The sequence below is a fragment of the Salmo salar genome, chromosome 16 (genome assembly GCF_965601325.2).
Source record: "Salmo salar chromosome 16, fSalSal1, whole genome shotgun sequence".
NCBI lineage: Eukaryota > Metazoa > Chordata > Actinopteri > Salmoniformes > Salmonidae > Salmo > Salmo salar.
In genome coordinates this window covers 64651609-64667999 of record NC_138306.1, presented here as the reverse complement: position 1 = coordinate 64667999, position 16391 = coordinate 64651609, and the positions used below count along the sequence as shown (strand labels likewise).

Genomic DNA, 16391 nt, shown 5'->3' with positions numbered 1-16391 from the left:
CTCTATGACAGCCGTTACAACATCAAAGAAACAGATTATTATTTGAAATTGTATTTAGTTTCACCAATAGAGCTATTTAAGTGTTTTGTTCCTATTTATCATTGATTATTTTCACATTAATCCAGCTTTAGCCATAAGAGTCATTATCGCTAAAATTATCAATTAGCCTATGGACAGTATGACTTTGGTCCGTGTATTGTCCGTTCATTAAATTATTTTTAAATTGCATTTAATCTAAACATGCAGTCAGTGTTTCCTGTTATCAAAGAAACATTTCCTGGCCATCATTACAATACCTTTATCTAAAGATGTAGTTTTTTTGGTGTTTGCTGTTTGGTTGTTGTTACAGTGTGTAGTGAATACGATGGGAGACAGAGCTGGTTTCAAGCGCAGGGCGCAGCAGGTGTTTATTGTAAAGGTCCACAGGAGGAGGCAGGTAGCTGGGTCCAGGGGCAGGCAGAAGGTCATACACGGGTCCAAAAGGCAACAGTACTGGCACGGAGAAGGCTGGTAATGTAGTCCAGGGTATCAGGCAAGAGGTTGATGACAGGCAATCCGGCAAAAGTACAGGCAGGGAATAGGAAAAAAGGCGTCGTTAGTGAGGATGGACAAAAACTATGATACACAGGAGGACTAATACGGAAAATATAGACATGTGTATCTAAATAAACAATACCTAACAATGATGGGGTGCAAAGAATTGAACTAAATAGTGTGTGTAAATGACATACAGGTATTTGAACAGGTGACCAGAATTCAGGTGATTGGGATCTGGAGAGTGAGCTGCGTTCAGGGGATCTATGTGTTTGAGAGTGTGAGCTGGAAGCAAACGTTACACAGTGTGGTGTTCTTCACCTTTATAATTACCATTGAATAAATGTATGTCATACAGGGTCAAGAATCAGACCTGTGTAGAGCAGGCACCTCCTCTGGGACCTGTGATTTCAGCCCCACTCCCACCTCCTTTCCCTCCTCCTCCTCCACCCCCTTCCACTCCCCCCCCCCTTCACCCCCCACCTCTCTCCAAACCCAAGAGACCAACATGGTGCCACCAGAACCGTACAGCTTGTCAGCCCACAGTATGTCTTATACACAGACACAGAGTTGGAGCAATCAAGAAGCACCTTTTTTGAAAAACACCATGCTGGACAAGGAGACTATATAGTTTCCAAAGATCTTCGCTGTCGATTAATCAGAAATACAGTAACAAGCATGATTTCCATTAAGAGAGCGGCAGGGGATGACTTCCAGTATCCATGCAGCCGTGAACTCACTATGATGAAGAAGCGTCTCGTAGAGTACTACTCAATGCTGCGGAACAGATCTGCAGCCAGTGGAGCTGAGTGGGTAAGTCACTACTCAGGTATTCAACACATGTTTCCAAACGCAGCAATGTTTGATACCTGGTAATCAAAGTGCAAACATCTGGACACTCAAAATAGGAGGGATATGCTTCATCCAGATCAATCAGGGCAACATGTGTCTGCTTGTATTGTTTCATTTCTGGATTTGATTTTGTTTAATGTGATTTATAAAACAAACAATTTGTTGTTTGTTTATGTTAGGAATCTGTGAAGAAGCAGCTTTTGAAAAAGATTCAGAATGTGACAACTCCCAAAAAGAAGCAGGTAGTACCAGCGAAAACATGAAACATTGGTCTTAATTTCAGGCTACATTTTTAAATGTTAATTGGTGGGGTTTGTTATGTTTTCTGGCATCAGAAATTACTGAGAGCCTACAGAACCAGGCGAGACATTATAAAACTCTACAGGAGATGTACAAAACCAAGGCCAGATCCAACCAGAAGGATGTTTCCCCAGCTTCAGGACCTTGAATTCCAAGCAAGACGGGCCTTCATCGACTCTGATACAACTAAGGAGCAGGACAGGCCTACCAAGATACTTCAAGCGTATCCCTGCTTCAGAGAACTGGATCATGTAAGCAAATGTATTCATTTTAAGTAGGCCTATGCTTCCTTAGCCTGGTTAACACCAGACTGAATCTCAAATGAGATACGATGTGGGAACTGAGCAGCGTTAGAAGCCATAGCAGGGACAGGGGTAAACTACTTCGGGCAAATGTAAAACAGTGAGCTTGCGAGAATTCGGTCTGGTGCTATGCCTCCAGCTAGATAGTGTAAGGCTCTCTCTCTCTCTCTGTCTGTCTCTCTCTCTTTGTCTGTCTGTGTGTGTATGTGTGTGTCAGGTTATGGATGAACTCCGGCGGATCCTCGATCGAGGGAACTCCCGCTTCATACCTGAACTGAAGACCCGCTGGGGGACCTTTTACAACCAGGCACAGTTTTATGGAGTGTTCAAAAAGGTCATGAAGCCACCGCTGCTGGACAAAGGTAATTACTGGCTCTGTTGACAATGGAGAATCCCATGAAAGTATTCATGTTTGTTTAAATAACTGGCTGCAGTAAATCAAATGAGTCTATTTTTGTTTTTTAACAGTCAAACACTCAATCGCCATGATGAAGACTTTACCAGACATGTTCCCATCACCTGTGTCTCCACCCAAGAAATTAGGACATGCAAGTGAGGCTATGCTTCACATCCTTGAGGTAAGAAATGTGTACATGTATCTGAATTTTCATATTACTTGATCATAACATACAAAGAGTGTGAATTGTTTTTGTGGTCATATTTGTTTTTCTCTTTGTGTTTGTGTCAGTCTGCAGAAGACCCCAACAACTTTCTTCAGGCAAGACCACTCTTCAGCCCTGTCGTGACTGTCTGCGAAACCATCTGCATACTGGCCATTGGAACATGCCTGTGCTGACCTTCCCAAAAGAGGACATCTATGCCATCGTAATGTATCTTATGGCGTGTTATTATGCCTTTCACCTCACATATCCCAAGTGCATTGCGACACTCCTCTCTGTGCTGCAGACAGAAGTCCTCTCGGATGCCATCCACGACCGGGACAGGCTAAGGCTATGGCCGAGTGGAAAAAGTTCATTACTGACTAGGGTTGCACGATACAATTTTTTCATTTCCGGTCCCGATAACAGAACTGTGTGTATCGGCCGATCCGAGAACCGATCCGATAACCTTTAATAAATAGGCAGGGCGTTTGTTGTTTATTATAAGGTTTAAAGCACTATCACGTTTGTTATCTTGACATAGGTCTTACATTTTCATTTTCACCTTGACCACCAATGACTGTTGTTGTTTTTGCATCCTTTGTTCTGCCCATATGCGGCCACTGGATATACTGAGTCCTCAATAAGGAGGTGAAAAGAAATTAGATAGTCTTGCTTTAGGAAAATTTATCTCATTTCTAGTAGTAGTACAAGTACATTTATCTTAGTCAGGATTACTTATTTTAAGCACAATATGCTATTTTTCTGTAAATTCCAGGGAATATAGCCTTATTTCAAGACGATTGCAATAGCATTGGATGCAAAATTTAAGCACATTTTCCTACATATTGAGAAAATAATTCTTAAATATTTTCTTTGTATCCAGACAAATGTATTTGTTTTTAGTCTGGCCGCACTAGTTTAGATTTCTTTGCGTTCTTTGAGACTAGATATCTTTACTTTAAGTAATATTTCCCCAATTTTACTGCGTTTTTTTCCCTTGTTTTTGAGAGCTGACTTTTTGCAGTGCATCGTTGGGGCCCCAGTGAAGATGGTCAAAATCTTCAAGTTCCTCGGCATGCATGTCACTGACAACCTGAAATGGTCCCTTCACACAGACAGCGTGGAGAAGAAGGCACAACAATGCCTCTTCAACTTCAGAAGGCTGAAGAAATTGAGAGCATCCTGTCGGGCTGTATCCGTATCACCGTCTGGTACAGCAATTGCACCGCCCGGTGTTACAGGGTGGCCAAGAAGATCATAGCCACCCGAGCCACAGCCAGTTCACCCCACTATCATCTAGAAGGCGTTGACAGTACAGATGCATCAAAGCCGAGAACGAGAGACTGAGATACAGCTTCTCCCTCCAGGCCATCAGACAGTTAAACAGTCACCACTACTCTTATAGGCTGACCACACCGCTCGCGTCGCGTATGCGAGCGTTGCAAAATAAATTTAGAAAACTATGTTATTCAATTATTGCACCCACACTACTTGCGCACACCAACGAGCGACTGCATTGCCAAGGGCTAAAATAGAAATCAGTTCTATTTCTGACGCAGATCGCGTTGCAAGTCCTGCCTCTCCCATCTCCTCATTGGTTTATAGAAGCAGGTACCCACGTGCCATCTCCTCGTTGGTTATACCCACGTGGGTGACTGAAAGACGAACGAGGTCAGTGGCGGTAATGCACCTAATTTATGAAAGTTGCCAATCGCAATATAAAGTCAAGAGAAGTAAAAGCCTGGAAGGAAGAGAGCAGACTAGAAACAATTCGGTTGACCGTTTTATGTGTGGATTAATTGGCAGAGTAGAGGACCTTGTGCATTTCAGGTAAAATAACAACTCAATGTTTATATCCCAGGACAAATTAGCTAGCAACAGCAAGCTAGCTAAATAGGACAAATTAGCTAGCAAGTACTAGCTAAATTGCCATAAATGTTTAATGCTTTTCGACCTGTCCCCAAATTAATATAATTGGTTCAGAGTTTGTTTTGATATTTTAACCTGCGTGTCGTGATCGCGGTTGGTGTGGGGGGACAAAATACATTTATGCACGATGGCGCATGCGCACAGCCGGTTTGGGTTCCATGTTCGTCACTGTTCTAGCCGGTTACCACCCGGTACTCTACCCTACACCTGCTGCCCTATGTACATAGAGTGATTGAACACTTGTGACTTTAATAATGTTTACAAATGTTTACATACAAAACATACGATTATATGTATAAATATATACATTATATGTACAGTACCAGTCAAAAGTTTGGACACACCTACTCATTCAAGGGTTTTTCTTTATTTTTACTATTTTCTACATTGTAGAATAATAGTGGAGACATCAAAACTATAAAATAACACACATGGAATCATGTAGTAACCAAATAAGTGTTATATTATAAAGTGTTATATTTCAGATTCTTCAAAGTAGCCACCCTTTGCCTTGATGGCACACTCTTGGCATTCTCTCAAACAGCTTCACCTGGAATGCTTTCCCAACAGTCTTGAAGGAGTTCCCACGAATGCTGAGCACTTGTTGGCTCCTTTTCCTTCACTCTGCAGTCCAACTCATCCCAAACCATCTCATCATCTGATGCAGCACTCCATCACTCTCCTTATTGTTCAAATAGCCCTTACACAGCCTGGAGGTGTGTTGGGTCATTGTCCTGTTGAAAAACAAATGATGGTCCCAATAAGCGTAAACCAGATGGGATGTCATATCGCTGCAGAATGCTGGTTAAGTGTGCTACACCATCACACCTCCTCCTCCGTGCTTCACTGTGGGAACCACACATACGGAGATAATCCATTCACCTACTCTGCATCTCACAAAGACATGGTGGTTGGAACCAAAAATCTCAAATTTGGACTCATCAGACCAAAGGACATATTTCCATCGGTCTAATGTCATTGCTCGTGTTTCTTGGCCCAAGAAAGTCTCCTTTTCTTATTGGTGTCCTTTTAAAGTGGTTTCTTTGTGGCAATTTGACCATGGAGGCCTGATTCACGCAGTCTCCTCTGAACAGTCGATGTTGAGACGTGTCTGTTACTTGAACTCTGTGAAGCATTTATTTGGGCTGCAATTTCTGAGGCTGGTAACTCTAATTAACATATTCTCTGCAGCAGAGGTAACTCTAGGTCTTCCTTTCCTGTGGCGGTCCTCATGAGAGCAAATTTCATCATAGCGCTTGATGGTTTTTGCGACTGCACTTGAAGAAACTTTACAAGTTCTTGAATGTTCCCTATTTACTGACCTTCGTGTCTTAAAGTAAGTAATGACTGTCGTTTTTCTTTGCTTATTTGAGCTGTTCTTGCCATAATATGGACTTGGTCTTTTATCAAAGAGGGCTATCTTCTATATACCACCCCTAATTTGTCACAAAACAACCGATTGGCTCGAACGCATTAAGAAGGAAAGAAATTACACAAAATAACTTTTAACAAGGCAGACCTGCACACAATGCATTCCAGGTGACTACCTCATGAAGCTGTTTGAGAGAATGCCAAGAGTCTGAAAAGCTGTCATCAAGACAAAGGTTGGCTACTTTGAAGAATCTGAAATATAAAATATATTTTGATTTGTTTAACACTTTTTTGGTTACTACATGATTCCATTTGTGTTATTTGATCGTTTTGATGTCTTCACTATTATTCTACAATGTAGAAAATATTTTAAAAATAAAGAAAAACCTTTGAATGAGTAGGTGTGTCCAAACATTTCACTGGTACTGTATATAAATGTATATTCCGGTCTCTGACATTCTGATATTTCTTAATTTCTATTTATTTTCTGGATTATGTGTGTATTGTTTCTTAATGCTAGGTATTACTGCACGGTTGGAGCTAGAAACACAAGCATTTTGCTGTGTTTCTAGCTTTTGCTGCACCTGCGATAACATCTGCAAATCTGTGTACACAACCAATAAAATTTGATTTGAGTGCCAACATGTGAAGTTTAGAAGAGCATATAACATTTGGTGTCAAATAAAAGCTAAGATTCTATATTTGGGGGAAATGAAGGCATAGATACATTTTTCAACCATTTCCCATCTTGAAAATGTCTGCTTACAAAAATGGAAAAGGGGTCTTAGAAATCATTTAGTAGAAGAAGTATTAAAAGGTATTAGAAATACATAAAAACACAATAATCTTGAAGTAAAGGCCCCTGCAAACTAATATCATAATTTATACTTAGTTTTGCATAAATTATTTGCCTTCTATAGGTTTAAGAAATATTGTCTAGTGTCTTCGGTTACCGTCATTCTGTTACCGAGTGTTGAGTCAACCTTGCTTACTGTAGTTCAATAACTAAAATAGATTTTTTCAAACTCAAGGTGTCATATCGTAGCTGACACCCCACTTTTTCTGCAGACATATTTGAATCTTTATTCAGAGTAGATATTTAACAGAATTTGGGTAAAATGTGGCTATGTAAAAAACTGAGGGAGATTTTACTCTCATTCGTTTGCCAAGCTGTCAGGCGGTGGGTAACTGGTGCAGTGAATCAGGCGCATGACAGCAGAAATGAGTGTACAAGGTATTTAATTCCACAACAGCACCAGTATACAGACAATACTCAAGGTGTTGAGAAATACCGGTCACTCGAAAATAACGGGCATAAATACATAACCCGGAAAACATAACCAGCCGACAAGTACCGACATGAACAATCAATAGACACGCACACTAACATGTGGGAAACAGAGGGTTAAATAATGAACATGTAATTGGGGAATAGAAACCAGGGGTGTAGAAAACAAAGACAAAAAAAATGAAAAGTGGATCGGCGATGGCTAGAAGACCGGTGACGTCGACCCACCGAACGCCGCCCGAACAAGGAGCGGGACCAACTTCGGCGGAAGTCGTGACACAAGCTTTGCATCCGCACTGTTCCTCAAGTAAATGTGTGAAGTAAAATTGTTAAAGTAGACTTCTGCATACTGTATACAGTGCCTTCAGAAAGTATTCAAACCCCTGGACTTTTTCCACATTTTGTTGTGTTACAGCCTGAATTTAAAATTGATAACGTTTGGATTTTGTGTCACTGGCCTACACACAATACCGCATAATGTCTAAGTGGAAATATGTTGTTTTTTTGTTTTTTTTTTTTTACAAATGAATTAAAAATGAAAAGCTTAAATATCTTGCGTCAACACGTATTTAACCCCTTTGTTATGGCAAGCCTAAATCAGTTCAGGAGTAAAAATGTGCTTAACAAGTCACATAATAAGTTGCATGGACTCACTCTGTGTGCCAAAATTCCTAATTCCTAACTCCTTCCTAACTCAGTTGCTGGAGAAGAAAAAACGCTCAACATGAGACCAATGGTGACTTTAAAACAGTTACAGAGTTTAATGGCTGTGATAGGAGAAAACCGAGGCAGGATCAACAACATTGTAGTTACCCCACAATACTAACCCAAATGACAGAGTGAAAAGAAGGAAGCCTGTACAGAACAAAAAATATTCCAAAACATGCTTCCTGTTTGCAATAAGGCACTAAAGTAAAATTGCAAAAAATGTGGCAAAGAAATTAACTTTATGTCCTGAATACAAAACATTATGTATCGGCAAATCCAACACAACACTTCACTGAGTACCACTCTTCATATTTTCAAGCATGGTGGTGGCTGCATCATGTTATGGGTATGCCCATGTTATGGGTATGCCTGTCGTCGGCAAGGACTAGGGATTTTTTTAGGATAAAAATAAATGGAATAGAACTAAGTACAGGCAAAATCTGTGAGGAAAAGCTGGTTCAGTCTGCTTTCCAACAGACACTGGGAGACAAATTCACCTTTCAGCAGGACAACAACCTAAAACACAAGTCCAATATACACTGGAGTTGCTTACCTGTCACGACTTCCACCGAAGGTGGCTCCTCTCCCTGTTCGGGCGGCGCTCGGCGGTCGTCGTCACCGGCCTACTAGCTGCCACCGATCCATTTTTCCTTTTCGTTTGCGTCTGTCTGTTTTATCACATCTGTGTTCATTTAGTTGATTTCGATGGGTTTATTTACACCCCACTGCCTGCTAGTCTTTTGTGCGGGATTGTTCAGTGTTACTTTGTTAGGGGTGCGTGTATGCACCACAGGGTTTTCTTTGCTCACGGTAATGTTACCGTTTTGATTTATTAGTCTAGGAGTATTAATTTCTCCTCCGTGTGTTGCGTTTCTTCCCTGTGTGTGGCGACTTCGTTTTAGCGTGTTTTCCCACATGTTGTTTGTTTGGGGCTCCTTTAATAAACGATTGTGCCACTGGAACTTCCTTGCTCTCCTGCTCCTGATTCCTGCACCTCCCTCCTACTAGGAGGTACGTAATATTACCAAGGTGACTGAATGTTCCTGAGTGGCCTAGTTAGTTTTGACTTAAATTGGCTTGACAATCTATGGTAAGACTTGAAAATGGCTGTCTAGCAATTATCAACAACCAACTTGACAGACCTTGAAGAATTATTTTAAATAATAATGTGCAAATATTGTACAATCAAGGTGTGCAACACTCTTAGAGAATTGCCCAGAAAGACATTGTAATCGCTGCCAAAGGTGCATGTATTGATGTATTGCATGTAGCATGTAGCATGTATTGATTCAGGAGAGTAAATAAGATATTTCTGTATTTCATTTTCAATTTTCCAACATTTCTAAAAGCATGTTTATACTTTGCCATTATGGGGTATTGTGTGTAGATGTCAAAGGGAGCAATACTTTTAAACTTTGCAATCAATGGTTTTTGTATGGCTTACATTTTAAAGTGAAAAATGGAGTCTCAACTTCACTCTGTTACCATGGAGACTGTAGCATTTATACAACTGACAACATCTGAACCAGTCCAGCAGAGATTACTCAAGATTTTTTCTGATGGTCTATATTTTTTTACTTTGTTAGTCAGCTACTGACCTCATACCCATTGTTGTGAAGTACCACAACAGAGGGTATAGGAAACCTTGGTCTTGGAGTTCCACGGTTAATTCAGGTTTTTTACAGTTCACCTTTACATTACATTACATTTAAGTTATTTAGCAGACGCTCTTATCCAGAGCGACTTACAAATTGGTGCATTCACCTTATGATATCCAGTGGAACAACCACTTTACAATAGTGCATCTAAATCTTTTAAGGGGGGGGGGGGGGGGGGGGTTAGAAGGATTACTTGATCCTATCCTAGGTATTCCTTAAAGAGGTGGGGTTTCAGGTGTCTCCGGAAGGTGGTGATTGACTCCGCTGTCCTGGCGTCGTGAGGGAGCTTGTTCCACCATTGGGGTGCCAGAGCAGCGAACAGTTTTGACTGGGCTGAGCAGGAACTGTGCTTCCTCAGAGGTAGGGGGGCCAGCAGGCCAGAGGTGGATGAACGCAGTGCCCTTGTTTGGGTGTAAGGGCCTGATCAGAGCCTGAAGGTATGGACCTGGGAGGCCAGGTAGGTATATTCAATTCAATACAACTGCATTTATCACTCCAGGGGCAATTAAGAAAGGCAAGCCAGTTACAAGTACAGTATCACAATCAACACCACACCCTCCAAATAAAAAATACAATACACAACATAACTCATTCCCCAATACAATACACCCCCCCCCCCCCAAACAATACATAATATACAATCATGTATTCATTGGTGGAATTCAGCCTGGTTGGAACTAAATACTGCTGTATCTGTGGTACACTAGGACCAGGGTTGCCTATAGGCAAATCGTCTAAAATGTGTGCCACAACTGTTTGCCAGTTTTTTTGGTAAGGGTACCTCTGCGCTACAGCATACATCCAGTTAATTTGACATGATGACTTAAACTGTTCCTCTGCTGTCCATATCCATTTACAGGAAGTCCCTGTCTTTTGTGGAAAACAGAATCCAGAGAGACCACTAGAGTAGTCCTGCTAAGTGCGTTGGCATTGTGCTAATGGACTCTATCTCTGTCATATATATTCATTCATACTAAGTGGGCTTTGTGTAAAAAGGGAAAAAAAACAAGGCAGAGGCTGATTTAATTCCATGCTCGAAAAAATACAAAAAGTTCCAGTGCAATAAAGTGAAAAACAAAAAGCGAAAATACATTTCAGAGTCTGTGCCATCTTCCGTACAATCACCGATTATGGCATAGAAGCGGAAACAATTCTCTATCTTTTGTTCAGTACTTTATTGCACTTTTTATATACTTTCGGGCATGACATTAAATTAAGAATATTCTTTGGCATCTCTGCCTCCTTGGTTTTTCCTTTTTATGGTTTGAGTGCAAGTACAGTGCATTTGGAAAGTATTCAGACCCCTTGACTTTTTCCACATTAAAAAATATATATTTTGGAATAAGGCTTTAACGTAACAAGATGTGGAAAAGGTCAAGGCGTCTGAATGCACTGTACAATCTGAACTATAGTACTTACAGTACTGTACGCATCAGCCACCTATCATGTAAGCCTGGGCGCAGACCCTCATACTGTTTCTCCTTGATGGTCTGGCTTCCCATATAAGTGCTTGGGACAATTTGTACAAGTAGATGCTATCTAGTATCATTGTTTGTTATCAACACAGTTGTAATGAGTATGATGGGAGACAGAGTGCTGGTTTATTTAGTACAGGACCACAGGAGGAGGCAGGTAGCATGGTCCAGGGACAGGCAGAAGGTCATGCACAGGGAACCCTAAAAGGCAAAGTACATGCAGGGAATAGGCAAAAGAACATTGTAAGTGAGGATGGCCAAAAACTAGGTTACTGTAATGCTTAGGCGTAGTGGAGGAGGAATCAGACGCAGGAAGCAGCGATACGGGTGATGGCTTTTTAATGTGCGACACAGCAAAACACCTGCCACCCCAAATAGCGAACTCAGCGCACACAAAAATCAAAGTGCCTCAAACACGGGACAAAACAGTGAGCGACAACCCACGCGCTAAATACAATACAGCGCGTAACAAAGCAACTAACAGATAAACAATCCCGCACAAAGAGCAGGCGGGCCAACTAGCTAATATAGCCCCGCTAATCAACCCAACTAAGGACAGGTGCGAACAATAACAGAATGGGGGAAACAAAAAGGAATCAGTGGCAGCTAGTAGGCCGGTGACGACGACCGCCGAGCACCACCCGAGCAGGAAGGGGGCGCCACCTTCGGTGGGAGTCGTGACAGATACACTGGAGGACTAATAAGGAAATAAACAGAGTTCTGGCTAGAATGTGGACAAAAATCAAACAATACCTCACAATGATGGGGTGCAAGGAACTGAACTAAATAGTGTATGTAAATGCATACAGGTGTGTGATCAGAATTCAGGTGATTGGGATCTGGAGAGTGAGCTGCGTTCAGGGGATCTATGTGTTTGAGAGTGGCTCACTAGAGTGATGGGGGGGGGGGGGGTGAAGTCAGGCGCAGGAGACCACATATACGGAGTAGGGTGTTTATTATCCTAGTTCCAAATAAATCCAATAGAAAAATGAACAAGGAAAAACGTACCAGACAAAAAATAACAATGTCCACCTCAAAATGGTTGGAGCGCAGTCCAGCAACAAAATAAACGTCTTCTACAAAAATAATGTAGAAAACATAAACCCCACGACAGGCAACAAACGAACAATCCCGCACAAAAACCTAAACTCAGACAGCAAGACTAAATACCCCACTAATTACCTAACTCAAAACAGGTGTAACACAAAACCAAAGGAAAAGAGGATCGGTGGCAGCTAGTAGGCCCGCCAAGCGCCGCCCGAACAGGGAGAGGAGCCACCTTCCGTGGACTTCGTGACACAGACGTTACGACAGTATACAAAAATGTATGAATAAAATACACATTTCATGCAAGAACCACGTAAAATTAAATCAAGAACAAGTTGGAAAGAATGCTCAAAATATTTTCTCAGGAAAAGTTATTTACCCAGAACAAAACAAACACAAAAAGCATCATGACAGAATGCTCAATAGAGCAGTAACATTACATTCTGAGGACACCACAGAAAAGGCTCATGTGATTCAGTTTAAAGCAGTGATTACACATTATTCAAAAGAAAACATAAAAAAATGTCACATGCTGTCTCAGCATACGGGACCTTATAGTACTCTGTAGGTCATTCAATTAGTCCCTTCACGGCACCAACTACCCTACATTCGTACTCAGAGTTATTTGTACACCTGTGAAGACTCTTGCAACTTCCTAGCCATTCGAAAGATCTAAAGTATTTTATCTGTCTTGACTCAAAAGCAGCATTACCTTGTGACTGTTTAATAATGGTAACACAGGGTGTTAACACAACTCAATGGTTACTATATATCTGGACTCACACTATGACTTGTCTGCATCCCAAATGGCACCCTGTTCCCTACATAGCGCACTACTTTTGACCAGGGCCCATACAAATGGCACCCTATTCCCTACTTAGAGCACTATATTTGACCAGAATCCTATGGGCCCTGATCATAAGTAGTGCACTATGAAGGGGAATAGGGTGCCATTTGAGATGCAACCCGTGTCCCTATTCCTAGTGCTGTTGGAGTCAAACAAGCCTCCCACTCCTCCACTTTATGCATACTTATGTAACCATCCTCTGATCACTCTGCATCCTGCCACGGGGACAGCTGGTTGACATTACAGTTGCCCTGTAATGTGCTGTGAGCTTTTAGAGGTTCTCATTTCTCCGAAATGAATAATGTAGCAATCGTTATCCTGTGTGGCTCAATTGGTTGTGTGATCAATTCCAATTCCTGCATGGATCACATATACTGTAACTACAAAGTCTCTTTGGATAAAAACATATGCTAAATGGCATATATTACTATTTCTACTATCAGATTGCCAAATAGTCTGTGTTGTTCTAAAAGAGACATGTCCATCAGTTTGATTCAAAGTGGATGTATAAAATCCCCCAGTTTATATATAGTTAGTGAACTCATTACGTCATTCTGTGATAAACTCAGAGTAATAACGTGCCTGTGCACGTCGATGCAGCGAGGAAGTCTTTCATCTGACTGATCTTTCATCTCATAGAGCCCTAATCCCACCTCTGCCATCTGTTAGCCCCTATAGCTGACAAGAAGAGGGCTTCTTGGGTCTCCTTCCTGTTTTGCTCCTCTGATGGGTGCTTGGTAGCTCTCTGTTCTCACGTCGGAATATGCTAGAGCATGTTTGACAGCTTTTTTTTGCCAGGGATGAAATCAAAGGTGTCACATGTGACCTCCAAAACACATTATGCCTGAAGCTCTGTGTAAAAAAAAAAGCATTTTACGTGGTCATAAGAATGTTATAACTTTGTAATCATATTTGAGAAAACTGTTAACTTCCAACTGTATATTTGACACACTAAAATACTCTTAAAAAAGGCTATTTAGTCATGAGAATGTTATTAAGTAAATTTCCAACTGTTTATTTGACCCACTATGTTCGAAACCCTGTGAAAAAGCCTATCGCTTAGTCCTGATAAGCATGTTACAACTGACAGCTTGCAAAGTATGATTACAGTTTAGTGTTTGCAGATCTGTGACCCGCTAGCACCGACCCCGGTTAGAAGGGAATAAGGCAACCTCAGAGTTACACAAAGATACTTTATTGACACACACACGGATGAAATCAACACGGAAAGGTAGTGGAAAGGTGGTGGTCCTGTAGAAGGAAATGAAAGGCAAGGAATATACCGTACATACGATATCACGAGAGGTGTAATAACGGTAATAATGGACTGTATAAGTGGCATATAATCCCTGAACATGTTTACACGTTACAAGCTATACAGAAGCAGCATGCATAATGTAACAATAATAACTAACTATTAAGAACAATTTATATGTAACGTGTGCGCCGGGAGTCGATGAGTGTTTTAATAAATAAACACAACATAATACAACACAAGAAACACGAACAACGCACAGACATGAAACAGAAACAGAGACGACTGGGGAAGAAACCAAAGGGAGTGATATATATTAGGGCAGGTAATCAAGGAGGTGATGGAGTCCAGGTGAGTGTCATTATGCGCGTAACACTGGTGACAGGCGTGCGCCATAACGAGCAGCCTAGTGACCTAGAGGCCGGAGAGGGAGCACACGTGACAGTACCCCATCCCCGGCGCGCGGCTCCAGTCGCAGGACGCCCACCAAGATGATGATCCCATGGATCAGGAGCGGACCGACCGGTCACCTCTGCTGAGGCGCGGGAACCTGTCGATCCGGCTGAGGCGCGGGAGCATGACGACCTAGAGCGTCGGAGAGCATACGTGACATAACCCCCTCCCCGGTGCATTCGGCTCCAGCCACAGAACGCAAACCAAAGGGACGATCCCGGGGTTCCGGAGTGGACCGGTCGCCTCCACTGAGGCGCAGAAACCTGATGAACCGGCTGAGGCGTGAGAGCCTGATGAGCCGGCTGAGACCTCCCCGGTTGCCATGGTCGAGGCATGGGAGCCCGTCGGGCCCGCTGAGGCAGGAGTAGCTCCGGTTTGGACAACAGGACCCGACATCACCTCCAACACCAAAACAAACACAAAAAAAAACACTCCCTGATGCTTCCCTTTGTTGGGTCGTCATTCTGTAAAGTGTGCGCTGGGAGTAGGGAAGCAAGTTCAGGGAGTGAGTGTTTTAATAAATAAACACAACATAATACAACACAAGAAACACGAACAACGCACAGACATGAAACAGTGACGACTGGGGAAGAAACCAAAGGGAGTGATATATATTAGGGCAGGTAATCAAGGAGGTGATGGAGTCCAGGTGAGTGTCATTATGTGTGTAACACTGGTGACAGGTGTGCGCCATAACGAGCAGCCTGGTGACCTAGAGGCCAGAGAGGGAGCACACGTGACATTATACATGTCACACAAGTCACTTTGTGCATGCACACCATCCCACAAGTCTAAAGAGATGCTATTGAGTCCAGTTGTTTATGGGCAGCGACAGAGATGCTGCTCTCTGCCACTGCTTGAGGGAGACTGAGAGGAGGAGGCAGGAGTTGGAGATCTGGGACCCAAGCTGACTGCCTGCAATTGGCTGACCCCACGATGTGATAAGGCCCCTGGTAACCATGACCCCTAGCAAACAATCAGTGACCAGAGCCTTAGGTTCGAAGGGCCAGTTTTACGACCCCCTTGGCCTGCTTGGCTCCAGTGGTGGAGGGGAGCATTCTGCCAAAGTTAGAAAGTTAGAGTTTGTCTCTGAGAGGGCTGTGTGAATGAGATTGTGTGCTTAGAGTCACCAGCAGGGAATTTTTAACATTGTACATTGCCCTTCCCCCTGTGTGCATGTGTCCACTGCACTCTTCTCCAAGGCTGCCAATGCCTATTGCCTCTTGATCTCTCCACAGCAGACCTTCTCTCATCCTTTCATCCTCTACTCACTTCCAAGGATGTTTAAAGGATTTGTGGGATTTAGGACGCCTCTCCCGCCTCTTCCCCTATATTGGTGCCGTTTACACACACACCACAGACAGTAAATGCCTGAAATATTGATAAAACTGACAAAGTCCACAGGTGAGTCATGGCAGGTTTACAAAGTTGTTATTTAGCTTTAACTGTTCAACCACTCAGGTGTCAGCAATTCCAAGAAAATTGAGCTAACGCTTCGAATGCAGCCATGAGATTCGTATATAGTTGAGCCACACTGGAATGCCTGAGGATGAGGGTTCGAAAAGCAATAAACTTAACCCATGTGTGACTGGCTTATACTGGCTTTGTGTGATTCTCTTTCACTGTGACCTGCCATTGTTTAGCCTTGTGCGTGGGTTTGGTATGTTTTGCATGGGTTTCTAAGTTCTGTTCTTCAGCTGAGTTGCTTTTGCTAGCCACAGTAACCTATCAGTTGTGTGCTGTCTGTTTTATACAAAGAGTACCTTGTTT

The 16391-nt window shown here is 42.4% G+C and overlaps 1 protein-coding gene across 1 annotated transcript; it reads left to right on the top strand.

Annotated features, from left to right (window-relative positions):
• The first annotated feature begins 2207 nt into the window (after positions 1-2207).
• On the top strand, positions 2208-4831 carry LOC106574380 (uncharacterized). The gene is made up of 3 exons (XM_014150234.3): positions 2208-2350; positions 2457-2566; positions 2677-4831. Exons 1-3 carry the CDS (start codon positions 2209-2211, stop codon positions 2782-2784), a joined length of 360 nt encoding a protein of 119 aa, XP_014005709.2. The 5' UTR covers position 2208; the 3' UTR covers positions 2785-4831.
• Positions 4832-16391: the final 11560 nt, after the last annotated feature.

Excerpts from the sequence above, each read along its gene's own strand:
- LOC106574380 (XM_014150234.3), top strand. The coding sequence starts at position 2,209 with ATGGATGAACTCCGGCGGATCCTCGATCGAGGGAACTCCCGCTTCATA. Across the intron at positions 2,351-2,456 it reads GCCACCGCTGCTGGACAAAG|TCAAACACTCAATCGCCATG; the intron begins GTAATTACTGGC and ends GTTTTTTAACAG. Across the intron at positions 2,567-2,676 it reads CTATGCTTCACATCCTTGAG|TCTGCAGAAGACCCCAACAA; the intron begins GTAAGAAATGTG and ends TGTTTGTGTCAG.